The 26830-nt window shown below is 42.5% G+C and overlaps 2 protein-coding genes across 2 annotated transcripts; both read left to right on the forward strand.

The window, feature by feature from the left end:
- On the forward strand, positions 1-12983 carry LOC135514360 (galactosylceramide sulfotransferase-like). The gene is made up of 3 exons (XM_064937800.1): positions 1-332; positions 7177-7324; positions 8939-12983. Exons 2-3 carry the CDS (start codon positions 7197-7199, stop codon positions 10092-10094), a joined length of 1284 nt encoding a protein of 427 aa, XP_064793872.1. The 5' UTR covers positions 1-332; positions 7177-7196; the 3' UTR covers positions 10095-12983.
- A 1659-nt stretch (positions 12984-14642) lies between these two features.
- On the forward strand, positions 14643-26609 carry lztr1 (leucine zipper like post translational regulator 1). Its single transcript, XM_064937801.1, is given in 21 exon segments — positions 14643-15259; positions 15400-15462; positions 15564-15620; positions 17592-17671; positions 17762-17870; positions 17987-18070; positions 18164-18221; positions 19278-19417; positions 19579-19780; positions 20777-20821; positions 21599-21709; positions 21908-22000; positions 22339-22434; positions 22842-22889; positions 22891-23041; positions 23364-23533; positions 23657-23940; positions 24229-24378; positions 24556-24661; positions 24775-24855; positions 25353-26609. Coding segments are annotated over 21 exon segments (2535 nt in total). The 5' UTR covers positions 14643-14969; the 3' UTR covers positions 25470-26609.
- The last annotated feature ends 221 nt before the right edge of the window (positions 26610-26830 follow it).

Here is a 26830-nt window from a genome sequence, read left to right on the forward strand (position 1 = left end):
GGGAGCCTGATCACTTTGAGAATTGAAAGTGGAGGAGGAGGGTGCCAGATACATCAGGTTTGCATAATATACAGAGAGAGAGAGAGCACCTGCCAGGTGAATGGGCTTCGGAGCGTTGGGCTGTCATATGTAATGATAAGGAAAGTACTGGACTATGTGGTGGGGTTGTGACAGCATGTGCGATCCAACGGGAGCAGGAAAAAGGCACCAGTGGACCGGACAGCTCTTCTTATACTCACTGCTATACACTCTGAGGAGAAACAACCGTCCTAGGTTTCAACTTCAGTGGCATTTTTAATCTAACTGCAGTTGCTGGATTTATGCACAAAAGGGTAAGTGTTATTTTTCACAAAGAGAATCACAGATTTGTATATTGAAATGTATACTACAGACCGATTTATGGTTCTAAACAGTGATGTAAAGTACTTCAGTAAAAATACTACTTAAGTAGTTTTGGGGGGTATCTGCACTTTACTATTTACATTGTTGACAATTTTACTTTTACTCCACTACATTCAACAATCAAATATGTACTTTTTATTCCATTACATTTTTCCTGGCACCCAAAAGTACTCGTTACATTTCAAAGGCTGGACAGCAAAATGGTCCAATTCACACCTATCAATATAATGCGTTGTCATCTCTACTGCCTCTGATCAGGCAGACTCACTAAACACAAATACTGCATATGTAAAAAATTGTGCCATCTGGTTTGCTTAATATAAGGAATTTGATCTATAGCAGTATGACAATTGATTACTTTTTTCACAACTGTACATAAGTACTTTTTAAACCAGATACTTTTAGACTTTTACTCAAGTAGTATTTTACTGGGTGACTTTCACTTTTACTTGAATCATTTTCTATTAAAGTGTCTTTACTTTTACTCAAGTATGACAATTTAGTACTTTTTCCACCACTGGTTCTAAATACCTATTTTTTTTGTCTTATTCTTTGACATAGGTATAATAGAATGATCATAATGTGCAACTAAAATATCTTATCTCAAGTTTGAGTTCTGAAATTTGGGTTGAAGAAAATTGTTTCAAATGATAGAGCAGCCAATATGGCCTGTTACAGAACTGATAATACTGTTACACTATACTCACTGGTTCTAGGGGGCCCAGGCTTGCCTAATTGTTCTGTAACCTGACTACCCAGCAAACATGGCCCTATTGGCCCCGTTTGGGTATTTGGTGGGCAGGGGCTTAGCATGGGCTTAACATGGGCTAGCCCACAACAACCCCATCAGCCCAACATGGGCTAGCCCTTCATGGGCTTTCCCCTTACCAAGCCCACACCAGTACAACACAGGCTAGCGCAGTGGTTCCCAAACTTTTTCAGTTACTGTACCGCCAAGTACATTTTGCTCTGCCGATTAGTATCCTTGAAGACTAGTTGTCGCCATAGAGCCCCACAGTGGAGGTGTCATAATACCCATCAAAACGAGCGGTCAAACAGGAAAATGATTCCAAATGGTTTTCCACCATTCATTTTTCCCATTTTAGAAACACTTAAAGTAAGGGCTTTGTCTCATATAGGCTTACCCTGGCGTGACATTTTGATAACCATGTAAATCTCTCTCGGACAAGGTGACTTATATCAATATATTTGGCTCTATTTACTCTCATATTCAAAAATACTAAAAAGCATCAAAGTAGGCATCAAATCACTGCAAGCTCCTGCACGTCATCTCTAACGGACACCTTCGCTAACAGGTATTGTGTCAATTTAAACAAGACAGTTCACAGAGACAGTTCACAAGACAGTTCACAGAATTGTCCATTTAAAGAAACGTAGCCAATTTATTAATTACTACATTTAGCTAACATTAGATAGTTAATCCAGAAATTCTTACCTAAACCTTGATGGATTCTGGGTTCTAACTCCTAAACTTGGAATAGGGTTAATTATCAGGTATCCTGTTGAGATACTGAGTGCTTAGGTTTAGAGGGGCTACACCAGAAGTTAATGCTTATCTGTAGGAGGAAAGTATATGGTGGGGGCAATTAAGCTTGGAATGTACCGAGTGTAGGGAAAACGATCACGTGTCAGGCATTGATAAAGGGAGAGAGCCATGGATTAGTGATGAGGGGGGTCGAGGGCAGGTCAGGTCACGTTAAGGGAGAAGGAACAGTTTTTAGCTCGCGTCACTTAATTTCCTGCCTAGTAACAGAGATGTAGTGTTTGGAGAGAAGGAGGAGATTCCACCTCAAATTGGGGTACATATACCACCGCTATTGTGAACATTTTTTTCTTTTCGGTTCAGCTGTTCGATCCTTTGGGGGACGATAAACTTGCTAAAAGCTTTCGTAGTGTCCGCCGAGTTCTTACTCTGATAATTAGAACCTAACAGCCTCGATTCGGCAATCTCGCCCAGATCATCATGGCATTTGTAGTTCTTTACGATAGACAAATTAAGAGCTAATTAGCATTTGGGGGTAAATACAGGTGAATACATTGATAAAGGTCACCTTGTCCTAGAGAGATTTACACAGTTATCACAACTCCATGGTTAGCCTTCACGAAACACAGTCCTTATTTTAAGTGTTTCTAAAATCCTTTATGGGAAAATGAATGGTTGAAAATACGATTGGAACCATTTCCCTGTTTGACCGCTAGGTTTTATGGGTATTAAGACTCATACTGTGGTACTCTATAGGCATCAGCAAACAGGGATCCTAATAAATCTAATCAAACCCTTTCGTGCATTTTAAGCCTACAGTCTCATGAGTCTGCTCAAGTACCCCCTGTGGAAAGGCCAAATACCACCTGCTAGGAACTACTGGCCAAGTGGGAACCAGCCCAACATGGGCCAGGACCCCACCAAATCCAACAAGGGCCAGCCCACACCAAACCAAACATGGGCAAGGGATAGCCCACACCAAGCCCAGTTACTTCATAATGTAGAGGCAGGGACTCATTAGAATATTTGGGGGGTGTGGTTTGCAAATCCCACAATTCGTGTTGTTAAGTTTTAAAAAATGCTGACAGAATACATTCAAACTAAATGAGGGTTTGGAACACTAAAGCCAATTATCTTGGAATAATATTTTTTCAGATAGAACCTTATAGTTCTAAGTTCAGAAGATACAGTTGAAGTTCACATAACACTTTAGCCAAATACATTTAAACTCAGTTTTTCACAATTCCTGACATTTAATCCTAGTAAAAATCCCTGTTTTAGGTCATTTAGGATCACCACTTTATTTTAAGAATGTAAAACATTAGAATAATAGGAGAGAGAATGATTTATTTCAGCTTTTGTTTCTTTCATCACATTCCCAGTGGGTCAGAAGTTTACAAATACTCAATTAGTATTTGGTAGCATTGTCTTTAAATTGTTTAACTTGGGTCACACATTTAGGGTAGCCTTCCACAAGCCTCCCACAATAAGTTGGGTGAATTTTGACCCATTCCACCTGACAGAGCTGGTGTAACTGAGTCAGGTTTGTAGCCCTCCTTATTCACACATGCTTTTTCAGTTCTTCCCACAAATGTTCTATAGGATTGAGGTCAGGGCTTTGTGATAGCCACTCCAATACATTGACTTTGTTGTCCTTAAGCCATTTTGCCACAACTTTGGAAGTATTGTATACTTTGGGACAATGACCCCAAGCATACTTCCAAAGTTGTGGCAAAATGGCTTAAGGACAACAAAGTCAAGGTATTGGAGTGGTCATCACAAAGCCCTGACCTCAATCCCATAGACAATGTGTGGGCAGAACTGAAAAAAGCGTGTGCGTGCAAGGAGGCCAAAATTCACCCAACTTATTGTGGGAAGCTTGTTTAAGGCTACCCGACACGTTTGACCCAAGTTCAACAATTTAAAGGCAATGCTACCAAATACTAATTGACTGTATGTAAACTTCTGACCCACTGGGAATGTGATGAAAGAAATAAAAGCTGAAATAAATCTTTCTCTCTACTATTATTCTGACATTTCACATTCTTAAAATAAAGTGGTGATCCTAACTGACCTAAGTCAGGGAATTTGTACTAGGATTAAATGTCAGGAATTGTGAAAAACTGAGTTTAAATGTATTTGGCTAAGGTGTATGTGAACTTCTGAATACAACTGTACATTGTGGAAACTGAAGAATTGAACTAAAAAAACAAGAACTGTCACGCCGAGAGGCTCTATAGCCACCTCTCTCTCAAGGATTGACTAAACTCCTAATTGCCCACACCTGCACACTTTACCAAGGGTTGACAGAGCATTTGGACCTGGTTGCTGCTGCCCCCTGGAATTGGAGTGTGGAAGTGGTTGTGCTAGTGTCTAATCATGCTCCTCAGACCTAACCTACCCCAGGTTTCATTCAGACATAAGTTATTTGGGCATTGGCAATGACTGTGGTGGTGTGCATAGCAACTTAGCCCTCACATTGAATGTTTTCCTGAATGTCTCTGTTTGGGGTTCATTGCCATGAATGTTTTCTTGCACAGTATGTCAATATGTGCTTAGGTGACTGAAGATTATGATATCATTAGATAATGGATACATTACTGCTAATACGATTTGTGGAGAGAGTAACTTTTACCATTGCCCTTCACCATACAATTCCATTTGAATGGGGTTGTAGACAAAACAGAAAGTATTCACACTCCTTTATCCACATGCTGTTACTACAAAGTGGGATTGGATGTCAATGTCATTGTTTGTCAACCCTCTGCACAAAATACTCTGTAATGTCAAAGTGGAAGAAAAATGTGAACATTTGTTTGTTTTTAAATCATGAAAAATAAAACACTAATCTATCGTGATTAGATATCTTGATTAGGTAAGTACTCAACCCCCTGAGTCAATACAGCGATTACAGGTGTGAGACTTTCTGGGTAAGTCTCTAAGAGCTTTCCACACCTGGATTTTGCAAACATTTGCCAATAATTATCCTGAAAAACTCCCCAGTCCTTAACGATTACAAGCATACCCATAGCATGATGCAGCCACCACTATGCTTGAAGATATGGAGAGTGGTACTCAGTAATGTGCTGCATTGGATTTGACCCAAACGTAACACTTTGTATTCAGGACAAAAAGGTAATTGCTTTGCCACATTTCTTTCTGTATTACTTTAGTGCCTTGTTGCAAACAGGAAGCATGTTTTGGAATATTTTTCTTCTGTGCAGTCTTACTTCCTTTCACTCTGTCAATTAGGTTAGTATTGTGGAGTAACTACAATGTTGTTGATCCATCTTCAGTTTTCTCCTATCACAGCCATTAAACTCTGTAACTGTTTTAAAGTCATCGTTGGACTCATGGTGAAATCCCTGAGCGGTTTCCTTTCTCTCCGGCAACTGAGTTAGGAAGGATGTCTGTATCTTTGTAGTGACTGGGTGTATTGATACACCAGCCAAAGTGTAATTAATAACTGCACCATGCTCAAAGGGATATGCAATGTCTGCTTTTTTTTCTCCCATCTACCAATAGGTGTCCTTCTTTGCGAGGTATTGGCAAACCTCCCTGTTTGAAATTCACTGCTAAACTGAGGGACCTTAAAGATAATTGTTGTGTGGGGTACAGAGACGAGTTACACATAAAAAAATCATGTTAAACACTATTATTGCCCACAGAGTCCATGCAACTTATTATGTGACTTGTTAAGCAAATTTTCACTCCTGAATTTATTTAGGCTTGCCATAACAAATGATTGAGTACTTATTGACTCAAGACATTTCAGCTTTTCATTTTTAAATAATTAGTATAAATTCCAACTTTGACATTATGGGGTATTGTGTGTAGGCCAGTTACAAAAACATCTCAATTGAATCCATTTTAAATTCAGGCTGTAACACAACATAACGTAGAACAAGTCAAGGGGTGTGAATACTTTCTCAAGTCACTGTTACTTCTTAGCTCCTACCCATATCAGACAATACTTGGTAGATGCAATATACCACATGTAACATTACGCAAATAACAGACACCTTCCCAACAAAGGTGTGCATCCTTCCCAGAGCCAGAGTAAGAGCTCAGCCTAACGAAGCACACATCTATACCAAGGTCCATTGGCAGGTTAAACATGATGATTCAGGGGGACGAGCGCTTAAATGTCTCCCATATATCCCAGTGCCTGGGCTGACTCTAAGGGCAGGCAGAATGCACCCTCACATGCCTCTATAATGGCCCCGTCATGGAACTCCCAGACAAAGGAGCAGAAGACATAGCCCCATTTTCAACTCCATCACTGAGTGACCAGCAGCTACAGAACGTTATCTTTTCCACCAAAAAAACAACCATTTATCACACAAATGTCTGCAAAATGGGGATGGTGATTCTAGCTGATGTTAGACCTAATTGTTCATGGACAATTTCAGTATTGAGGAAACGTCAAACTTCAACAAAGACGTGGGAGCTTTCTGTCAAATAAAGAGCATTTTGATACAGATTTCCCTTGACTTGGTTTGTCTTTGGTATAGTTGCTCGAGCACGCTCTAGGTTGCAACTGGGTGGCCCACGTTACGTACTTAATGCTGCCAGTTTGTTCTGGGTCACTGTGTAGTCCGATCTGATTTCAGGCTGCAGATCCGTACTGGATCACTTTCCAGCCTCGTGCATTATTCATCTAAGGGACAGATGACACAGAACCACAGGGTATATCAGTCCATGCTGTTGTGTGGCTACACCGTGCCCGTGTTCAGAGTAAAGGTGTAGCTGCAGCACTTTCCAAAGAATGCAGGTACAACGCTTTATAATTGGAAGAATAGGTGTGATCCCTCACAATGTCTTACAATAAGACTTATACATTGTTAAGCCTGTCTTATGTATCGGAATGTCAACTTAAATGAGGATAAATTCTTGAGTACAGGTTTAATGATTTGGTGCTGGGACATGTTTCTTCTTTGAACAATTCCCCATTGCACCTTTTTCAAGGAATTGTATGAAGGATGCAGTGTGTGTGTTCAAATGATCAAGGAATGTACATTTCTTGCCATTCGCTCAACATAAACCTAGTAGTTGTTTCATTACCAAAGGCACACAATGTGCTCATTGGAAACAACCATTTGACTGAGCTGAGACGTGTGTTCCCAAATAATTAGGAACAGGAGACAGTGGATCCAAGTGACAAACAGACTCCATGTCAATGAAAAAAAAGGGAGTTTGTTGATTTCAGGACTGTCAGCCTATTGTTTTTGTACACTGTAGAAAACTTACACTGCTTTTTTTTGTTTCAGATAGCCCTCAATTTGGGACCATGGTTGTCAAACAGGGGAGGCAATGGAGGTCGATGTGCAAAGGCCTTGTCCTGGGTACCCTACTTACCAGCTGTATGATCCTGCTCTACTGCCTATCTGCTCCACAGGTCCACTTCAACCTGCACGAGTAAGCACCTTGTAGACACTTTTTACCCGGGGAAGTTGTTGGGCATCCTTTGCAGTAAATATTGCATCAACAACATTCAGTAGCAATATATATGGTATTAGGATGATACAGATTGCTTTATTTGCCATATGAATGATGGTAATAGGCTACTATGAGAGGCAAAATGAGTTTTGGGTCCTCTACGTCATTGCATAATGGTAAATCAGATCATATTTATGATTTGATGTGTTGTGTTGTACACTACTTGTCAAAATTTTGGACACACCTACTCGTTCAAGGGTTTTTTCTTTATTTAGACTATTTTCTACATTGTAGAATAATAGTGAAGACATCAAAACTATGAAATAACACATGGAATCATGTAGTAACCAAAAAAGAGTTAAACAAAGAAAAATATATTTTATATTTGAGCTTCTTCTAATTAGCCAACCTTGCTGTGATTACAGCTTTGCATACTCTTGGCATTCTCTCAACCAGCTATTCTGAGCACTTGTTGGCTGCTTCTCCTTAACTCTGCGGTCCAACTCACCCCAAACCATCTCAATTGGGTTGAGGTTCGGTGATTGTGGAGGCCAGGTCATCTGATGCAGCACTCCAACATTCTCCTTCTTGGTAAAATAGCACTTACACAGCTTGGAGGTGTGTTTTGAGTCAGTGTACTGCTAAAAAACAAATGATAGTCCCACTAAGCGCAAACCAGATTGGATGGCGTATAGCTGCAGAATGCTGTGGTAGCCATGCTGGTTATGTGTGCCTTGAATTCTAAATAAATCACCAGCTAAGCACACCCACACCATCAAACCTCCTCCTCCATGCTTCACGGTGGGAACCACACATGTAGAGATCATCCGTTCACCTACACTGCGTCTCACAAAGACACGGCGGTTGGAACCAAAAATCTCAAATTTGGACTCATCAGACCAAAGGACAGATTTCCACCGGTCTAATGTCCATTGCTTGTGTTTCTTGTCCCAAGCAAGTCTCTTCTTCTTATTTGTGTCCTTTAGTAGTTATGTCTTTGTAGCAATTCAACCATGAAGGCCTAATTCATGCTGTCTCCTCTGAGTGTTGAGATGTGTCACGAACTCTGTGAAGCATTTATTATAATAAACTTATCCTTAAAGTCATAAAGTAATGATGAACTGTTGTTTTTCTTTGCTTATTTGAGCTGTTCTTGCCAAAATATGGACTTGGTATTTTACTAAATAGGGCTATCTTCTGTATACCACCCTTACCTTGTCACAACACAGCTGATTGGCTCAAATGCATTAAGTCGGAAAGAAGTTCCACAAATTAAGTTTTTACAAGTCACACCTGTTAATTGAAATGCCTTCCATGTGAGTTCCACATGAAGCTGGTTGAGAGAATGAGTGTGCAAAGCTGTCATCAAGGCAAAGGGTGGCTATTTGAATAATCGCAAATATAAAATATATTTAGATTTGTTTAACACTTTTTTGGTTACTGCATGATTCCATATGTGTTATTTCATAGTTTTGATGTCTTCACTATTATTCTACAATGTAGAAAAGAGTAAAAAATAAAGAAAAACCCTTGAATGAGTAGATGTGTCCAAACTTTTGACTGTTACTGTATGTGTACGCTTGCTCTCCATAGGGTGCCAGTGCCTTACTCCTGCGCTCATCGGCCGGCTCAAGTCCACGCCTCACCACTCAGAAATGGCTCCCAGTATGCCACGGGACAGACGGGCCTCTGCACACCCAAAGTGGATGTCATGTTCATGAAGACCCACAAGACGGCCAGCAGCACGCTCCTCAACATCCTCTTCCGCTTCGGAGAAAAGCACAGGCTCAAGTTTGCCTTTCCAGACAGCCGTAACGACTTCTTCTACCCATCCTCATTCCAACGCTCCCAGGTCAAGGACTACAGGCCTGGCATGTGCTTCAATATCATATGCAACCACATGCGCTTCAATGCACCGGAGGTGGCCAAGGTGCTCCCCACAGACACCTCCTACATCACCGTCCTCAGAGACCCGGCTGAGCTCTTTGAATCCTCCTTCCATTACTTTGGCCGCCTGGTTCCCATGACCTGGAAAATACCAGGCAAGGACAAGGTGGGGGAGTTCCTGCGTGACCCCCGCCACTACTTTGACCCTGATGGCTTCAACTCCTTCTACCTCAAGAATCTTCTGTTCTTCGACTTCGGGCAGGACAACACTCTGGAGCTGGGCGACCCGAGGGTGGAGGAAGGCATCCGGGCCATCGCAGGCTGCTTCCAGCTAGTCATGCTGGTGGAGCACTTTGAGGAGTCCCTCATCCTGCTCATGGACGCCCTCTGTTGGGAGATGGACGACCTGCTCTTCTTCAAGCTCAACGCCCGGAAGGGCTCCACCGTGTCCAAACTGACCCCAGAGTTGAGGGCCAAGGCCCTGGAGTGGAACGCCGTGGACTGGAGGCTTTACCAACACTTCAATGCCACCTTTTGGAGGAAGGTGGAGGCATACGGGCACCAGCGGATGGCTGACGACGTGACAGAGCTCCGGCGGAGGAATGCAGAGATGGCGGCCGTCTGTATTGAGGGAGGGCATGCTGTGGATGCAGATAACATCCAGGAGACAGTCATGCAGCCCTGGCAGCCCATCGGGGAGAAGTCCATCATGGGCTACAACCTGAAAAAGAACGTGGACAAGGCCCACCTCAAGCTGTGCCGTAAGATGCTCACACCCGAGCTGCAATACCTGACAGAGCTGGGGGTCAACCTGTGGATCACTAAGCTGTGGGGACATGTGAGAGACATGATCAACTGGTGACAAGCGGGTGACTGAAGGGTGATTTGAGAGAGAGAGAGACAGAGGCATATCCGTGGCCTGAGAGAGAGAGAGAGAGAGAGAGAGGCATATCCGTGGCCTGAGAGAGAGAGAGAGGCATATCCGTGGCCTGAGAGAGAGAGAGAGAGAGAGAGAGAGAGAGAGAGAGAGAGAGGCATATGTGGCCTGAGAGAGAGAGAGAGAGAGAGAGGCATATGTGGCCTGAGAGAGAGAGAGAGAGAGAGAGAAAGAGAGTCATATCTGTGGCCTGAGAGAGAGAGAGCGAGAGAGGGGCATATCCATGGCCTGAGAGAGAGAGAGAGAGAGAGAGAGAGAGAGAGGCATATCCGTGGCCTGAGAGAGAGAGAGAGAGAGAGAGGCATATCCATGGCCTGAGAGAGACAGAGAGAGAGAGAGAGAGAGAGAGAGGCATATGTGGCCTGAGAGAGAAAGAGAGAGAGAGAGAGAGGCATATCTGTGGCCTGAGACAGAGAGAGCGAGAGAGGGGCATATCCATGGCCTGAGAGAGAGAGAGAGAGAGAGAGAGGGGGGGGGGGCATATCCGTGGCCTGAGAGAGAGAGAGAGAGAGAGAGAGAGAGAGAGAGAGAGGCATATCCGTGGCCTGAGAGAGAGTGTGAGAGAGAGAGGGGGGGCATATCCGTGGCCTGAGAGAGAGAGAGAGAGAGAGAGAGAGAGAGAGAGAGAGAGGCATATCCGTGGCCTGCATAAGGTCATAAGGGGGTTTGTTTAGCACAGCCTCCTCAATCATGGTATGATGAACTCTTCCTATGTGTCAGCAGTATTGACTTGTTTGCCTAAATGGAAAACTCCACCCCAAGACTATCTTCTGGTATTTGTTTCATTAGTCCATTGTTGATATTGTCCCAAAACGTTTTGCATGTCAGCAGTCAAGTTTTCAGAATTACAGCTAGTATGATGCATTTTGAATCATATGATGCTGTGTTTTGCAGAATATGATGCAAAATGCATCCTACCAGCTGTATTTCTGTATTTTGAAAGTTATATATCTTGAAAACTTGATAGCTGACCAGCAAAACATTTTGGGACTATATCAACAATGCAGTGCTTAATTTGTAAATTGGTAGGTGCCAGAACAGTGTGCCAGAGAGGGGGGTGACTTGCGGGGCTCTGATGTACCAGAATACATGAAAAAAAAATCACCTTAATAATAAATTCCATGCAGCATTATCATAGCTTTTGTTACTGGCATAGAGCGGAAGAGAAGAAGCGCTTGCATAATTTCTACATATGGAGGGGGAATGGAGCTTAGTGTCCGTGAAAAATGTGGCCTTTTATTAAAACATTGAATGAAATTAATTCTACATCATATTAGATTAATGGAGACTTTAGCATACTATTTTTAATACCTCACGAATGATCGAAATGACAGGCTACTTTGACACGGACAAACTGAGAATCTGAGATCACTAGAAATGAGTTTGTCTTGAATTAATCAATAGCCTAGGCCTGTGTGCGCGGGGAGACACATGGTATACAATATGAGGAGGAAATTATAGTCCTAAAAAGGCTTTGCAGTTTCACTGACTTTCCCAATGGTGTACTGCTCACTCGCCGGTGATGGCCGATGCGCTCGTGGCCAAAAAGCGTATCTCTCTCTTGCTTTACTTTGTAAAACAATGCTGTTGTCTCAATAGGCCTATTCGGAAGTTGATAACAGGTTAGCCTTCTTTTCAACAGGATCCATTTTCTTTCCAAACTGTGTTTTCCCGCGATTATATTTTAAATATTGCGAAATGTCTGTTTTGCCTGCATGCTGTTTGTTCACTGAAAGATTTCCCGCGCGTTCCGGACTGTAGGCATGCCTTGCGGTTCGGCTACACACAATCCACACCTAGCCAGTATTTTTTTATAAGCTATTGATCCTCTGTGGGTGAATTATAGTTTTACTCCTGATGTAGTATACAGAATTGTTTAATTTCGTCCTAAACAGACAGCGGTAATTCTTCAGCGTTGGCAAATGTAGACTATTTCAATCTATCAGTGTTGCTGCGGCACCTTCAGCAACCTTCATGTGGCTATGATTATATAAGGAAATAAATTATGAAGCGCAAAGCTGGATAGAAGAGAGTTGAAGGTTCATGTCTATCAGAGTAGAAAGAGGGAGAGAGAGATCATAGAAAGTGAATCTCATTTTAGTTATGTAAAGGATACTTGCTTCCTTCTCTCACCACAGCAATGGTCACGCGTTGGTATAGGGCACAATGTTGGGCAAACCATAAACCCGGGCCAGCCCAACCTGGACACATTCTTAGAATATCAGGCACGTTTTCTCATTACGTTGTTTTACGGGGCAGGAGAATTACAGAGGAGTCAAAGTTGAATGAACTCAGATTGCTTTTATTATATTTTTTACATTGTAAACAGTGAAAATAATTGTTCATGCCACAAGATGTACTGGATCCTGGCAAATGGGTTCTGGAACGAAAATGTCAAAAACGGAGAGGTGCCAAACCTGTTCCAACAGGACCCGGCTCAAATTAAGCACTGCAGCAATTGACCAATGAAACAAATACCTACATTTATTTTCCCATAAATACAGTGCATGTTTGCAAAATGTAATGTACCCGGTAGGTGCTTGAGAACGGCAACGTTTTCAGTTACAATCCGAAGATATGCATACCATTGTAACAAACGTCACTCTCCCGCTTTAAAGTGTGTTTTGTGTTTATAGGGGGCAAATTGTCCCTTTTATTTCCCCTCTATTTATTTATGGTGAAATTGAATACTATTGAAAACTGACCCGAACCATTTCCCCATTTGTCTATTTGGTTGGTTTCAATGACAACAAGTTCAGATTCCCCTTTGTGAAAGACACATATTCAAGAACATATTGAGGGCAAATTTAGGACAATAAATGCCAATTTTAGAAAGTGTTACTCTTGTATTTTCGAAATAAAGACCAAATGAAAAAGGTGTCTGTTGCATTGCTTTATTATGAACGTTGTTCCCTATGTTAATATTTCTAAAATGATATCTTGATGTGCAGCATTCTGCTTTTCTTTTCAAGCCATTTTATCATCTCTATTTTACATCCACTTTACGGTAAAGTCATGATAGTAACAACGGATAATGTGTAAACACACATGCGTGTGTGTCATTTTGTCTGTAAGTGTGTAGCTACACATTAACGTAGTTCAGTGTCTCTTGAGTACAAAGATTTTTCGTGAGCGGTAATCAGTGTGGGATTTACAGTGCCTTCAGAAAGTATTCACACTCCTTGAGACCCTGAATTTAAAATGGATTAAACTGAGATTTCGTGTCACTGGCCTACCCCATAACGTCAAGGTGCAATTATGTTTTTCGAAATAGTTTACAAATGAATTCAAAATGAAATGCTGGAATGTCTTGAATCAATACGTTTTCAACCTCTTTGTTATGGCAGGTAGAAATACGTTCAGGAGTAAAATGTGCTTATCAAGTCACCTAAGGAATTGCATGGACTCACTCTGTGTGCAATAATAGTGTTTAACATTATTTTTGAATGACCACCTCATCTCTGTACACATACAATTATCTGTAAGGTCCCTCAGTTGACCAGTGAATTTCAAACACCTGAATCAACCACAAAGACCAGGAAGGTTTTCCAAGGCCTCACAAAGAAGGGCACCCATTGGTAGATGGGTACAAATAAAAAATAATCTGACATTAAATATTATTTATCTCGGCAAGTCAGTTAAGAATTCTTATTTACAATGCCGGCCTACACTGGACAAACCCAAACAATGTGGGCTGGTTATGAAACAGCCTGGATTTGAACAGGGGTGTCCTGTAGCACTGAGATGCTTACTAAGAAGACATTGAATGTTCCTGAGTAGCCTGGTTACAGTTTTAAATTAGTTAGTCTTGAAAATCTATGGAAAGACATGAAAATGGCTGTTTAGCAATGGTCAACAACCAATTTGACAGAGCTTGAAAAAGAAAAAGGTGCAAATATTGTACAATCCCGGTGTGTAAAGCTCTTAAAGACTTATCCAGAAAGACTCACAGCTGTAATCACTGCCATAGGTGATACTACCATGTAGGGGGGATACTTATATAAATTAGATTTATTTTTGTTCCTTTTAAATACATTTGCAAAAATGTTTTAAAAAAACAACATGTTTTTGTCTTTAGGAGGTATTGTGTGTAGATGGGTGAGAAAAACATATATTTAATATTTTTGAATTTAGGTTGTAACACAACAAAATGTGGAATATGTCAAGGGGTAGGAATACTTTCTGAAGGCAAAGACCAGAGGAACATACTGTATGTACAGTACAGTACTTGGGGGAAAAAAACGTTTCATTTTCTGGCGACCACACACGATGACGTGCGGATAAATCGAAGAGAAAAGCGAGCAACTCACTTTCTTACTGTGATTGGCTAAATATTCCCCATTGAGAGCCAATGGATGAGACTATTTGTTGTTCATGGGAAATGATGTTCTAATACATTGCAATATATATTGAGAACTATAAGAAACTCTATTGTATAAACTACAACTTCCAGCAACAATTTCAGGGGCGTGGGCGATTTGTGACACTTTTTGTTTTGCAGCAAGAAAAACATTACGATTGTTGTAGCTCGTAAATGCCACTTTTTGGTAACATAGATATTAATGGTATATACATTGTTTTAGTATTCTTTTTTTTTTTAGATAGAGGGGAACATATTAAAGATGTATCATCCCGATGTATTTATTTGTAACTAGCTGGCTATTCCGTGGCCGTTCACTAGCTAGCTTGGCTAGCTAGCCGGTTCGGGTAACGTTAGCTAAGTCACATCGCCTATTCTTGGTTGCCCTTTCGCCAGTAAAAAGGACGATTTTAAGATGAAAGGAAAGCTTAGCTAACTGAATGACAAACAGTGTATCTGCAAATTCATCTAGTAACTGTATCAGCATAATCCCAGGGTGGGTGGCTTTTGACCTAGAGGGCACGGTCTTGCTATGGACAGCTAAGAAGAGATTGGTTGGATGTGATGGTCATGTAACCATGTCTTGTAAATCCACCAAAGTTGCACCAAGTGTTGATTTCGACCATAGCTGCTCGGACAGTGTGGAATATTTGACACTTAATTTCGGCCCATTCGAGACTGTCCATCGCTGGAGAAGGCTCCCACCGTGTGATGAGTTTGTCGGTGCCAGGTGAGTTGACAACTAATGTCATTATACATTTCTTTGTAGCTAGTGCTGCGGTGCCTACGACAATGTTGTTAGGCTATTCTTGTGATTGCTGGTGTGACCATTGTGACAGTTGCAAATGTAAAACATTTTCAATTCTGCAGACGCAGCAAGCACACCGTTGTGGCATACAGGGATGCCATATATGTATTCGGGGGAGATAATGGGTAAGACATGTTTGAGTCACATTCATGTGGTTGCATTGCAATGTTGAGGTCGTGTGGAAATCCTCAGTGATCTAACTTAAGCCCCTATTAACTTCTGACAGGAAAAACATGCTGAATGACTTGTTGCGCTTCGATGTGAAGGACTGCTCATGGTGCCGGTAAGAATCACCTTCACACATTCCTTTAAATATACCGCGCCTTCTGGAAGTATTCACAACCCTCCACATTTTGTTGTGCTAAATTGAAAATGGTTTGAATTGAGAATTTTTTTTCTCAATGGCCTGCACACAATGTATGCGCGCACGACTGTATGTCGTTTTGGATAAAAGCGGTTGCTAAATGCCACTTTATTATTATTTTATATATATAATGTCAAAGTGGTTTTATGTTTTTAGATTTGTTTTCTCAAATTAATTAAAAATGAAAAGCTTAAATGTCTTGAGTCAATAAGTATTCAACCCCTTCGTTATGGCAAGCCTAAATAAGTTCTGGAGATAACATTTGCTTAACAAGTCACAGGGGGATGGTGCCAACAGAGAGGGCTGCCTTTCTTCCAGCTCTTAGGAAACTTTGCAGTATTATTTTTTTCTGTTTTATTTCTCACATTATTAGCCCAGAGAATGTTTTGTGTTACTACATACAGCCAGGACATTTTTACAAGCATTGCTCTACACCTGCAATAACATCTGCTAAGCACAGGTATGTGGCCAATAAAATTTGATTTGACAAGTTGCATGGACTCACTCTTGTGCAATAAGTGTTTAACATCATTTTTGAATCTCATCTCTGTACCTTACACATACAATTATTTTTAAGGTCCCTCGGTCGAGCTGTGAATTTCAAACACAGATTCAACCACAATGAGCTTTTCAAATGCCTTGCAAAGTGCACCTATGGGAAAAAATATATATATTAATTTGAGCATGGTGAAGTTATTAATTACACTTCGGATGGTGCATCAATACACCCAGTCACTACAAATAAACATGCGTCCTTCTTTAACTCAAGGGAAGGAAACCGCTCAGGGATTTCACCATGAGGCCAATGGTGACTTTAAAACAGTTCCAGAGTTTAATGGCTTTAAAGAGAGAACTGAGGATGGATCAACAACCATGAAGCTATTCCAAAATACTAACCTAATTGACCGAGTGGAAAGAAGGAAGTCTGTGCAGAATACAAATATTTCATAAAAATGTGTTCTGTTTGGAACATGGCACTAAAGTAATACTGCAAAGACGGTGGCAAAGCAATTCACTTTTTGTCCTGAATACAAAGTCTTATGTTTGGGGCAAATCCTGAGTGGCTGAGTAACAGTTTTGACTTAAATCTAGTTGAAAATCTATGGCAAGATGTGATAATGGTTGTATAGCAATGATCAACAACCAATTGGACAGAGCTTGAAGAATTTTGAAAAGAATAATGGGCAAATGTTGCACAATCCAGGTGTACTCAACAGGATTCAACCTGTCTCTAATTATTCTCTCTTGTGTTGGTCTCTCCACAGTAGATATGCTGCCATTCTATCAGTTAAACCACCTCAAGTGGTAGGTAGTTTAGAATTAATCTTCAATCTAAGTTGATATTTTTACAAAAATTCTTTGAGCAACAGGCTTTAATTTAATCTAGGTTTAAAATGAAAACTAAACTTAGATTAGAGGAATGATTTAATTTTAAACTAGGTTTAAAATTTGGTGCAACAAGATTAATAGATTCACCTTGCTTTAACCCAGTTTAAGTCTTAATCCATGTTGGTGCAACGCACCCTTAGAGACTTGCCCAGAAAGACTCACAGCTGTAATCACTGCCAATGGTGCTGCTACAAAGTATTGACTCAGGGATGTGAATACTTAGGTAAATTAGATTTCTGTATTTCGTTTTCATAACATTTGCAAACATTTAAAAACACATGTTTTGACTTTGTTGTCGTATGTCGTCGTGGGGTATTGTGTGTAGATGGGTGAGGAGGGGGGAGGTTTAATCCATTTTGAATTCAGGCTGTAACACAACAAATGTGGAATAAGTCAAGGGGTATGAATACTTTCTGATGGCACTGTACATGACACTGACAACACTGTTCTATAAGATCCATCATACTTGAACTGAAGGCTGACAAACTGAATGTGTTCCAGAGCCTTCACCACCGGCACGCCACCAGCACCCAGGTATCACCATTCTGCCGTGGTGTATGGCAGCAGCATGTTTGTGTTTGGTGAGTTTTTCTTCAATGCCTGCTAGTTTATGTTCATCTAACTTCACGTGTGGTCCGTAATAGCTTTAATCTTGTATTTTAACTTTTCAGGGGGCTACACTGGCGATATCTACTCAAACTCCAATCTTAAAAACAAAAATGACCTTTTTGAGTACAAGTTTGCAACAGGACAGTGGACGGAGTGGAAAGTGGAGGGCAGGTAATTTGTGATATAGGGAAGTACAATATATACATGTGCTTACCAAAAGATATCACCTCTTAGTCTGTCATATTGCTTCAAGCAGTGGTATAATCATGTCTTTGTTTATATTTCAGTTTGCCTGTGGCCAGGTCAGCACATGGTGCCACAGTGTACAGTGATAAGCTATGGATATTTGCTGGCTACGATGGAAATGCCAGGTAGGTTTGTTTGACAATTGTGTCATATTTATTGACAATGTCCTGATGTTTACATAAAAATAAAACTGATTTGATGGTTTGCCCTACCTGCAGGTTAAATGACATGTGGACCATCAGTCTTCAGGATCGAGAGCATGCCTGTTGGGAGGAGGTCATTATGCAGAACCTTCTCTTAACGAAGGGACATACACAGGAGAATCTTCAAGCACACTCAAGTTTATAGACATGCAACCAACCACACATAATGCATATACATACAGTGCCTTTGGAAAGTATTCAGACCCCTTGACTTTTTCCACATTTTGTTACGTTTACAGCCTTACTCTAAAATTTATTTAAACATTTTTTCCCTCAATCTACACACACATAGGGCTGTCATGTGCCTCTTTACTGAGGAGAGGCTTCCGTTTGGCCACTCTACCATAAAGGCGTGTTTTGGTGAAGTGTTGCAGAGATGGTTGTCCTTCTGGAAGGTTCTCAAATCTCAATAGAGGAACTCTGGAGCTCTGTCAGAGTGACCTTCAGGTTCTTGGTTACCTCACTGACCAAGGCCCGTTTCCCCTGATTCCTCTGTTTGGCTGGGTGGCCAGCTCCAGGAAGAGTTGGTGGTTCTATAATTCTTCTATTTAATAATGATGGTGGCCATTGTGTTCTTGGGGATCTTCAATGCTGCAGAAATGTTTGGTACCCTTCCCCAGATCTGTGCCTCGACACAATCCTGTCTCTGAGCTCTACGGACACTTTCTTCGACCTCATGGCTTGGTTTTTGCTCTGTCATGCACTGTCAACTGTGGGACCTTTAAATAGGCAGGTATGTGCCTTTCCAAATCATGTCCAATTTAATTTACCACAGGTGGACTGCAATCATGTTGTAAAAACATCAAGGATGATCAATGGAAACAGGATGCACCTGAGCTCAATGTCAAGTCTCATAGCAAAGGGTCTGAATACTTATGTAAATGATGTATTTCTGTTTTTTATTTTTAATACATTTGCAAAAATTTCTATTAACTTGTTTTCGCTTTGTCTTTATGGGATATTGTGTGTGTGAGGATTAAAAAAAAATATATAATCCATTTTAGAATAAGGCTGTAACGTTACAAAATCTGTGAAAAGTCAAGGGGTCTGATTATGTTCCGAAGGCACTGTACATGGCAACAACAAAATAATGCATAGGAATGTCATTTCTGTTTTTGTGGTGTCTCAGATCGAACAGAGCGGTGAGATCCCTCCCTCCTGCTGCAACTTCCCTGTAGCCGTGTGCAGGGACAAGATGTTTGTGTTCTCCGGCCAGAGTGGAGCCAAGATCACCAACAACCTCTTCCAGTTTGAGTTCAAGGGCCACATGTGAGAAAGCCAGATCAGACTGAATGTTAATAAAGCCATTCTGAACGAGTAGACACAAAAGAGAGGCATTTTATGACACTACGAAGGGAGTGCTTGTGCTGCTGATGTCCGAGGGTCAGATGACCGAGATTCTGTCTTGTCGATCCTCCCGTCACGCCCAGGTGGACGCGCATCCCGACTGAACACCTGCTGCGGGGCTCCCCCCCGCCCCCCCAGAGGCGCTATGGCCACACCATGGTGGCCTTCGACCGTCACCTGTACGTGTTTGGAGGCGCGGCCGACAACACGCTGCCCAACGAGCTGCACTCCTACGACGTGGACTCCCAGACCTGGGAGGTGATCCAGCCCAGCCTGGACAGCGAGGTATGTGCTCAGCAGGTGTCCACTGGTCACCGAGTAGGGCCCCTAGTTATTAGTACTGATTAGTCTTAAACCCATTCCCAAATCTACTCCTAGCCTCTACCCCTGTGCAGTTGAAGAGAATGTGATTGGTGTAAGCAATTTGGGATTAGTTCCACTTTGCCCTCTGATAGGGGCTAGGTGGAATTTTCTCCATATTGCTTCAACCTATCAAATAATCTCAGATGCCCAGAAGTGCCTAGAGTGGAAGGGCTTTTGGGTTGTAATGTATTCTCTATACCCGAAAAGAAGTGAAAACGTGGCATGTTTGCGTTGTCGGGTGCACTGTCATATTTTTGGGCGTAGCCCTAATTTGATGCCATGTGTCTGTGTTGATCGGGCTGCCAATACTACAGAACATTAGAGAGATGAGTTGCGTAGCAAGCATGACAAAAGACGGTGACTTTAATAAGCTCCCACAGTGATTTATTGAGACACCTAACATACAACTTTGTGTGCGTCCCAATAAATCACGGTGGGAGTGTATCAGCGTTGCAGACATAACTTCAGATTCTTTTTTTCTTATTTTCATCCAGCACCTTAAAGGAAAATTCCACCCCAACATGATCTTTTGGTATTTGTTTCATTAGTTACTTGTTGATATAGTGAACAAAATGTTTTGTACATCAGCAATCAAGTTTTCAAGATGTATATAACTATCAAAATACAGAAATACAGCCTGTATGATGCAAAACGCAGCATCATATTGTGCAAAATGCATCATACTGGCTGTATTTCTCTATATTAAAAGTTAAATATCTTCAAAACTTGATTGCTGACATACAAAACATTTTGGTACTATATCAACAATGCACAAATAAAACAAATACCAAAAGATAGTTTTTGGGTGGAGTTTTCCCACTAAGATATGTGCATATTTTTGCATGCGATCCATTACATTTGTGCCATTTGATTTACACGTATATGTTTTGAAGTCCCACTGCTCTCTACCTTTTCCAGGATCCCCTTGGAAACGAGATGACCTCATCTCAAGGGTCAATCCTGGTAAAAAAAAAATAATAATCTTTAATCAAATAGAAAAATGTCTCTCTTTGTTTGCTCTCTCTCTCATCTGGTAAGCTGCCCCCGCCGTAGCTTTTCTTCTCCATACAGTTACAGCTCAAAACAAACACAAAAAACAACCGCTGTTTGATTTAAGCCAATCTGGGTGGTTCTTCTCCTCCTCGCACATACCCTCCCTTCTGAGTACTACAGAAACAAACAATCTCCAGAGGAAATATAAAATAAGCTACAGAGTGCAGCTTTAAGAACATCATTGTGTATTTAGTCAGAATGGAATAGCTCAACAAGCCACTGGTTAGGCATGCGCATAATTGGGGAGCAAAATAATAAGGTATGGCCAAAGACCACATAGACGAATTGATTGTCCACCTTGGATCTTCCTTTGCCTATAGACCTGTGTCTTTGCGGTATGAGCCACAAACTGCTGGGTCATATTCATTAGGGCACATAGTCACAAAAATCCTTTAAATCGTTGTGCACAGGGGGAAAAAAAATGTTCAGGTCAGGTAGTCCCTCCTTGTTTCATTTAGTTGTCTTCTGTTTGTTGCCTAATGAACATGACCTAGGGGATTTCTAAAACATGGCCGAGGAGGAAAAAGCCATTGCAGCTCTTGCCTCTTGTATCACGAACTGACCTCATCCGCTTTCCTCTCTTTCTAGTCATTTTGAAGGGATCTTCTGCTAAACCAGTGGGGGTCTCGTTTGTCCACGTTGCCCGAATCACTCCCTGTTTCTCTCCCATCCTCTCTCTCCCTCCAGATGCCCAGTGGAAGACTTTTCCACGCGGCCGCTGTGATCCAGGATGCCATGTACATCTTTGGGGGAACGGTGGACAATAATGTGCGCAGCGGGGAGATGTACAGATTCCAGGTGGGTGTCTATGGGAGTTGAAAAGCATTTTCAAGGTCAAAACACACAATCCGCTACCCTACGTGTCACTGTGTTGCTCTGCATTGGTGGGAACAGTCGACGTATTGATGGAAGAAAATGAAATGGGTTAAATAGGACCATTTAGTCGCTCACTACCCATATTAACCCTTATGAACTTTTGTTATTCTTTTCCATCAGTTTTCTTGCTACCCAAAGTGCACGCTCCACGAGGACTACGGCAAGCTGTTTGAGAACCGTCAGTTTTGCGATGTGGAGTTCATCCTGGGAGAGGTGGGTCCTCACAGCTAATCGACGTGCTGCTGGGAGACTGAGCTGAGATTTTTTTTTTTTTTTAAATAGGCACCAAATATATTTTATTTATTTTTGTAACGGACTGGAACAGGGACTTAAGGGTCTTATAAGAAACGCTCATTTTCGTCTTCCTTTGCTAAACGTTTCCTGTCGCATGCCCTAATGAGCACGACCCTGCCTCGTAGAGGACAAAAGTGGATCAGCTGCCTTTTAATAATTAAGGGATTGTCCAGCTTTTTGCTTCCCTTCCTCTTTTTGTCCCTCTTTATTTTGACCTCCGCTCTCTTTCTCACTCCCTATTCTTTCTCCGACTGCAGAGGGAGGAGAGAGTCCTTGGTCATATTGCCATCGTGACTGCAAGATGCCAGTGGCTGAGAAAGAAGATCCTGCAGGCCCGGGATAGACAGAGACAGGTAAGTGGAGAGAGCTTGGGTCCTCTTCTCACCTTTGTCACGCTTTAGTCGTCAGTCTCCCATGTATAAATGACGTAGTGGAGCAGAGACACACTTACAGAACTGTCAACATTATTCAGTATAATATGGTCCGTGCAGGAATCGAACCCACATTGCTGGTTTTGCCAGCACCATGCCCTTAACCCACTGACCCAATGGAACGACCATTTCCTAATTATTTGAATGTAACCCACATGGGGCTGATTTCCGTGACTCAGATTGAGCCTAGCTCTGGACTAAAAAGACCTTTCAATGGAGGAGCTCCATTGAAAGGTCTTTTTGTTGTTGTCCAGGACTAGGGTTAATATGTCTGGGAAACTGGCCCATGAAATAGTGACTGTTAGTAAGTGTCCTATATCTGTGTGCAGAGGATTAAACAACAGGAGAACAGTGAGGAGGGGGGTGAGGAGGGGGCGGGGGGCTGGAGGTCCCAGGGATATCCCAGGGGGCACCAGGGCTTCCGGGAACCAGCCCATGCTGGAGGTGCACATCAGAGAGGCCGAGGCCCAGCCCTTCGAGGTGTTGATGCAGTTCCTGTACACAGACAAGATCCAGTACCCGCGCAGAGGTCAGAGTTCACCCACCGCTTCCTCATACCTATTCATAACCAAATCAACCCTTAGCTCCCAGCCCCCAGGGCACCCCTATCAGAAGGCAAGGTGGATAAATTATCATATTGCTTGAACCCAGCCACTCCTCTCAGGTCAACAGGAGTCCACAGGGGGTAAGGGCTAGGGGTTCGATTAGGGAAATATTTACCCCCACACATACTGCATATGAAACCTCTTCAAAAGAGCACATACATTGTACTTGTCTTTCTTGGATAGTGGCGATTTTTAAGATCCTCTGCAAATGACTAAAATGTCAATGTTTTCCTGGACTCCCCTCAGGTCACGTCCAGGACGTTCTGCTAATCATGGATGTCTACAAGCTGGCGCTGAGCTTCAAGCTGTCGCGGCTGGAGCAGCTGTGTGTGCAGTACATCGAGGCGTCGGTGGACCTTCAGAACGTTCTGAGCGTGTGCGAACAAGCCAACAAGCTGCAGCTGGATCAGCTCAAGGTAGGACGACCCAAAAGAGGGTTTTTGCTAATTCCAGGTTGTAAAATCAAGCATTAGCAAAAAAATAAAAAATGATTCTGTCAATCTATCGCTCACACGACCTGTTCTTCTGTCCCACCATAGGAGCACTGTCTTAACTTTGTGGTGAAGGAGACTCACTTTAACCAGGTGATCATGACCAAGGAGTTTGAGCACCTGTCCACCCCTCTGATCGTGGAGATAGTCCGGCGGAAGCAGCAGCCTCCCCCCAGGGTGTACTCGGATCAGCCCGTGGACATCGGCACCTCCCTGGTGCAGGACATGAAGGCCTACTTGGAGGGCGGCGGCCTGGACTTCTGTGACATCGTCCTGTTATTGGACGGACACCCGCGGCCCGCCCATAAAGCTATACTAGCCGCCCGCTCAAGGTACTGTCACTGTACCTGGCTGTGATCAGTGGGGAGAAACGTCTTGACATGGATGTCCTAACTGATTCCCCCCCCCCCCAATGCAAGACTTTGTTGTGGTAAGGTCTCGTGCCCTACTGAACACGACCCAGGTCTATTTGAATCCCACAAGTGGACTACCACAACCTCTTGATCAGAAGTTGGGGTTGATTACTCGTGTTGAGTTACTTTCCCTGACTGCTTGTGTGTCCGTTCTGTATGTGTCCAGGCTTGTATATGGGGTTGATGTGTCTCTCTTTCTCTGGGCAGCTACTTTGAGGCGATGTTCCGTTCCTTCATGCCCGAGGACGGCCAGGTGAACATCTCCATCGGGGAGATGGTACCCAGCAAGCAGGCCTTTGAGTCCATGCTCCGCTATATCTACTACGGCGACGTTAACATGCCTCCCGAAGACTCTCTGTATCCTCCCCACTCGGCTAGCATCTTCCACATTCATTTGTTATTGTGTCCAATACTATGGGGGAGCCATTTTGTATAATGCTACATGCATGCATATTGGGTCATTAGAAGTGGCAGCACTATCACTTGGCAATACTGATCTTTGCGTGCAATGACGGCCTTGACTCTTGATAACAGCTACCTGTTCGCAGCGCCATATTACTATGGTTTCTCCAACAACAGGCTACAGGCCTACTGCAAGCAGAACCTGGAGATGAATGTGACGGTGGAGAACGTCCTCCAGGTATACTGCACCCACCGTTAATCCCCGCTCACATGTTCTAATCTAGCCTGTAGCTGTATCCTGTTAGTGTGTGCAGCATTCACCCCCCTTCAGTTCCGTGTCCATCTTTTCAGATCCTGGAGGCGGCGGACAAGACCCAGGCCTGGGACATGAAGAAGCACTGCCTGCACATCATTGTCCACCAGTTCATCAAGGTGGGTGGGCTACTGGTGTCCGGAGTCCTGGGGGGGTGTTGCCTCCCACTCCACAGCTAAACTAAGCCCCTGAGGGGAAACTATGTGGGGAGTCCCACCCTGTTGCCCAAATGGATTACCCCAGTCTTCCTCTACACAGTGGTTAGAGAAGAGACAGTTTACAGCCAAGCACCTTATCCTTCACGCTTGTCGGCTCTCCTTACAGTGCCATTCGGGAATATATTTTTGTCTTAACAAACCAAGCAAAATGCTACGTACCTCTTTTTCTACGCCAGGGGCTCAAACTTGCCACCCTCGAGCCAGATTTTCATGCGGCCCCAGTTGTCTTGGTATTGTCTTACTCGTCAGGGTTTTCAGTTTTGCACTTTGATCCGCTATTTTTTTTCACTCCCTCTTTTGGCTTTGCTCAACAACTTTGCTCTTCCTGAGTCTTTGTTTGATCGTGACAGTTTTTTTTATTTGTTGCTCCCCCCCCCCCCCCCTTCCCCCCTCTGAAGGTGTCCAAGCTCCCCAACCTGAGGTCCCTCAGCCAGCTGCTGCTGCTGGACATCATCGAGTCTCTTGCCTCACACATATCAGACAAGCAGTGTGCAGAGATGGGCTCCGACATCTAGGACCAGGCTGCTCACTTCTCGCTACCGCCTACCGAAGCCCTCCGTGTCTGCTCCCTCCCTCTTTAGTCATTCCCTTACACCAGTGGAGGCTGGCGGAAGGAGAAGTGGGGTGGATGGACTCCCCTGCACTCCACATTTCTCCTTCCACTAGCAGCCACTGCCTTATACGTTACTGTGGGCCTTACATAGCATTTCTTCATCCTTGTCCTAAATGTCAATTTGTATCTATGCTGGGTTGCCTTGTATCAGCTCTCTTATTGGAAAATGATCACCTGAATGTGTACATCTGGGCCAGGCTTGAGAATGCTGACCTTCACGATTGCGCTAGCATGAAGTAACCTTCCGTTCATCCTTGTTCAGTTAGCCTGATTTCAGTTAGCATGGTTTATAAGTACCCTTTTTCATCTACTTATTTCCTCATATATTCATCTTCTAATATCAGAAATTGTGTAAAAAAGAAAGAACGTTGAATTCTCCTGCATAGAAAGAGTACATACCACAGGAGGTTGGTGGCACCTTAATTGGGGAGAACGAGCTTGTGGTAATGACTGGAGCGGTATCAAATTCATCAAACATGGATTCCATGTCTTTGATTCAATTCCATTCGCTACGTTCCAGCCATTTATTATGAGCCATCCTCCCCTTTGCAGCCTCCACTGGTACATACTGTATATGTATCTATCATAGAATAATTATTTATGGTTGCACTATTACAAAATACATTTTACGAAGTATTTAAGACATAGTTGCAGTACGTGGTCATTATTCCGAGGGGATTCGGTTTCCCTTAGCAACTAATTCAGTGTGTTCATTGAATGGCTAAGTATTTTCAACCTCTGCTTCGCGGTCAAGATGGTTTCAGATTAGCTATGGCATGTCTAGTACTTGAGTGGTGTTTATCTAAGCTTGGGAGAACCATGTTTAGTTTAACATTGACATTGGAATTGAATGGATATTTAACATTGGCAAACACAGGACCTATATTTCTAAGTCTCTGAACCAGCAGCGGCTGTACAGTTTGCAGAAATAAGCCCACTCAAATACTCTGTTTTAGTTATGACGACATGCTGCTAAGTCAAATGTTTGTTCACGTTGGTTTCGTGTACACAAAGCTTTAATAAATGACCTATATGAAGTTCATCAATTAGTCTATGTGTACTTAGCATACACCCCATCTTGTCACCCATAATAGGTTAGCTTTGTTTCAATTGATGTTTTGCTGTGAGGGAGATTATCAGCAAATTTTGTGAAGGCTCCCAAATTCCCAATAAGCAACGATCTAAAAGAGAACACTTTTTGAAGAAAAACATTTATACAGTTTAACTACTAGGTTTAACTAATAGTAGAAAAGAGACTGACTT

The sequence above is a fragment of the Oncorhynchus masou genome, chromosome 25 (genome assembly GCF_036934945.1).
Source record: "Oncorhynchus masou masou isolate Uvic2021 chromosome 25, UVic_Omas_1.1, whole genome shotgun sequence".
Classification (NCBI taxonomy): domain Eukaryota; kingdom Metazoa; phylum Chordata; class Actinopteri; order Salmoniformes; family Salmonidae; genus Oncorhynchus; species Oncorhynchus masou.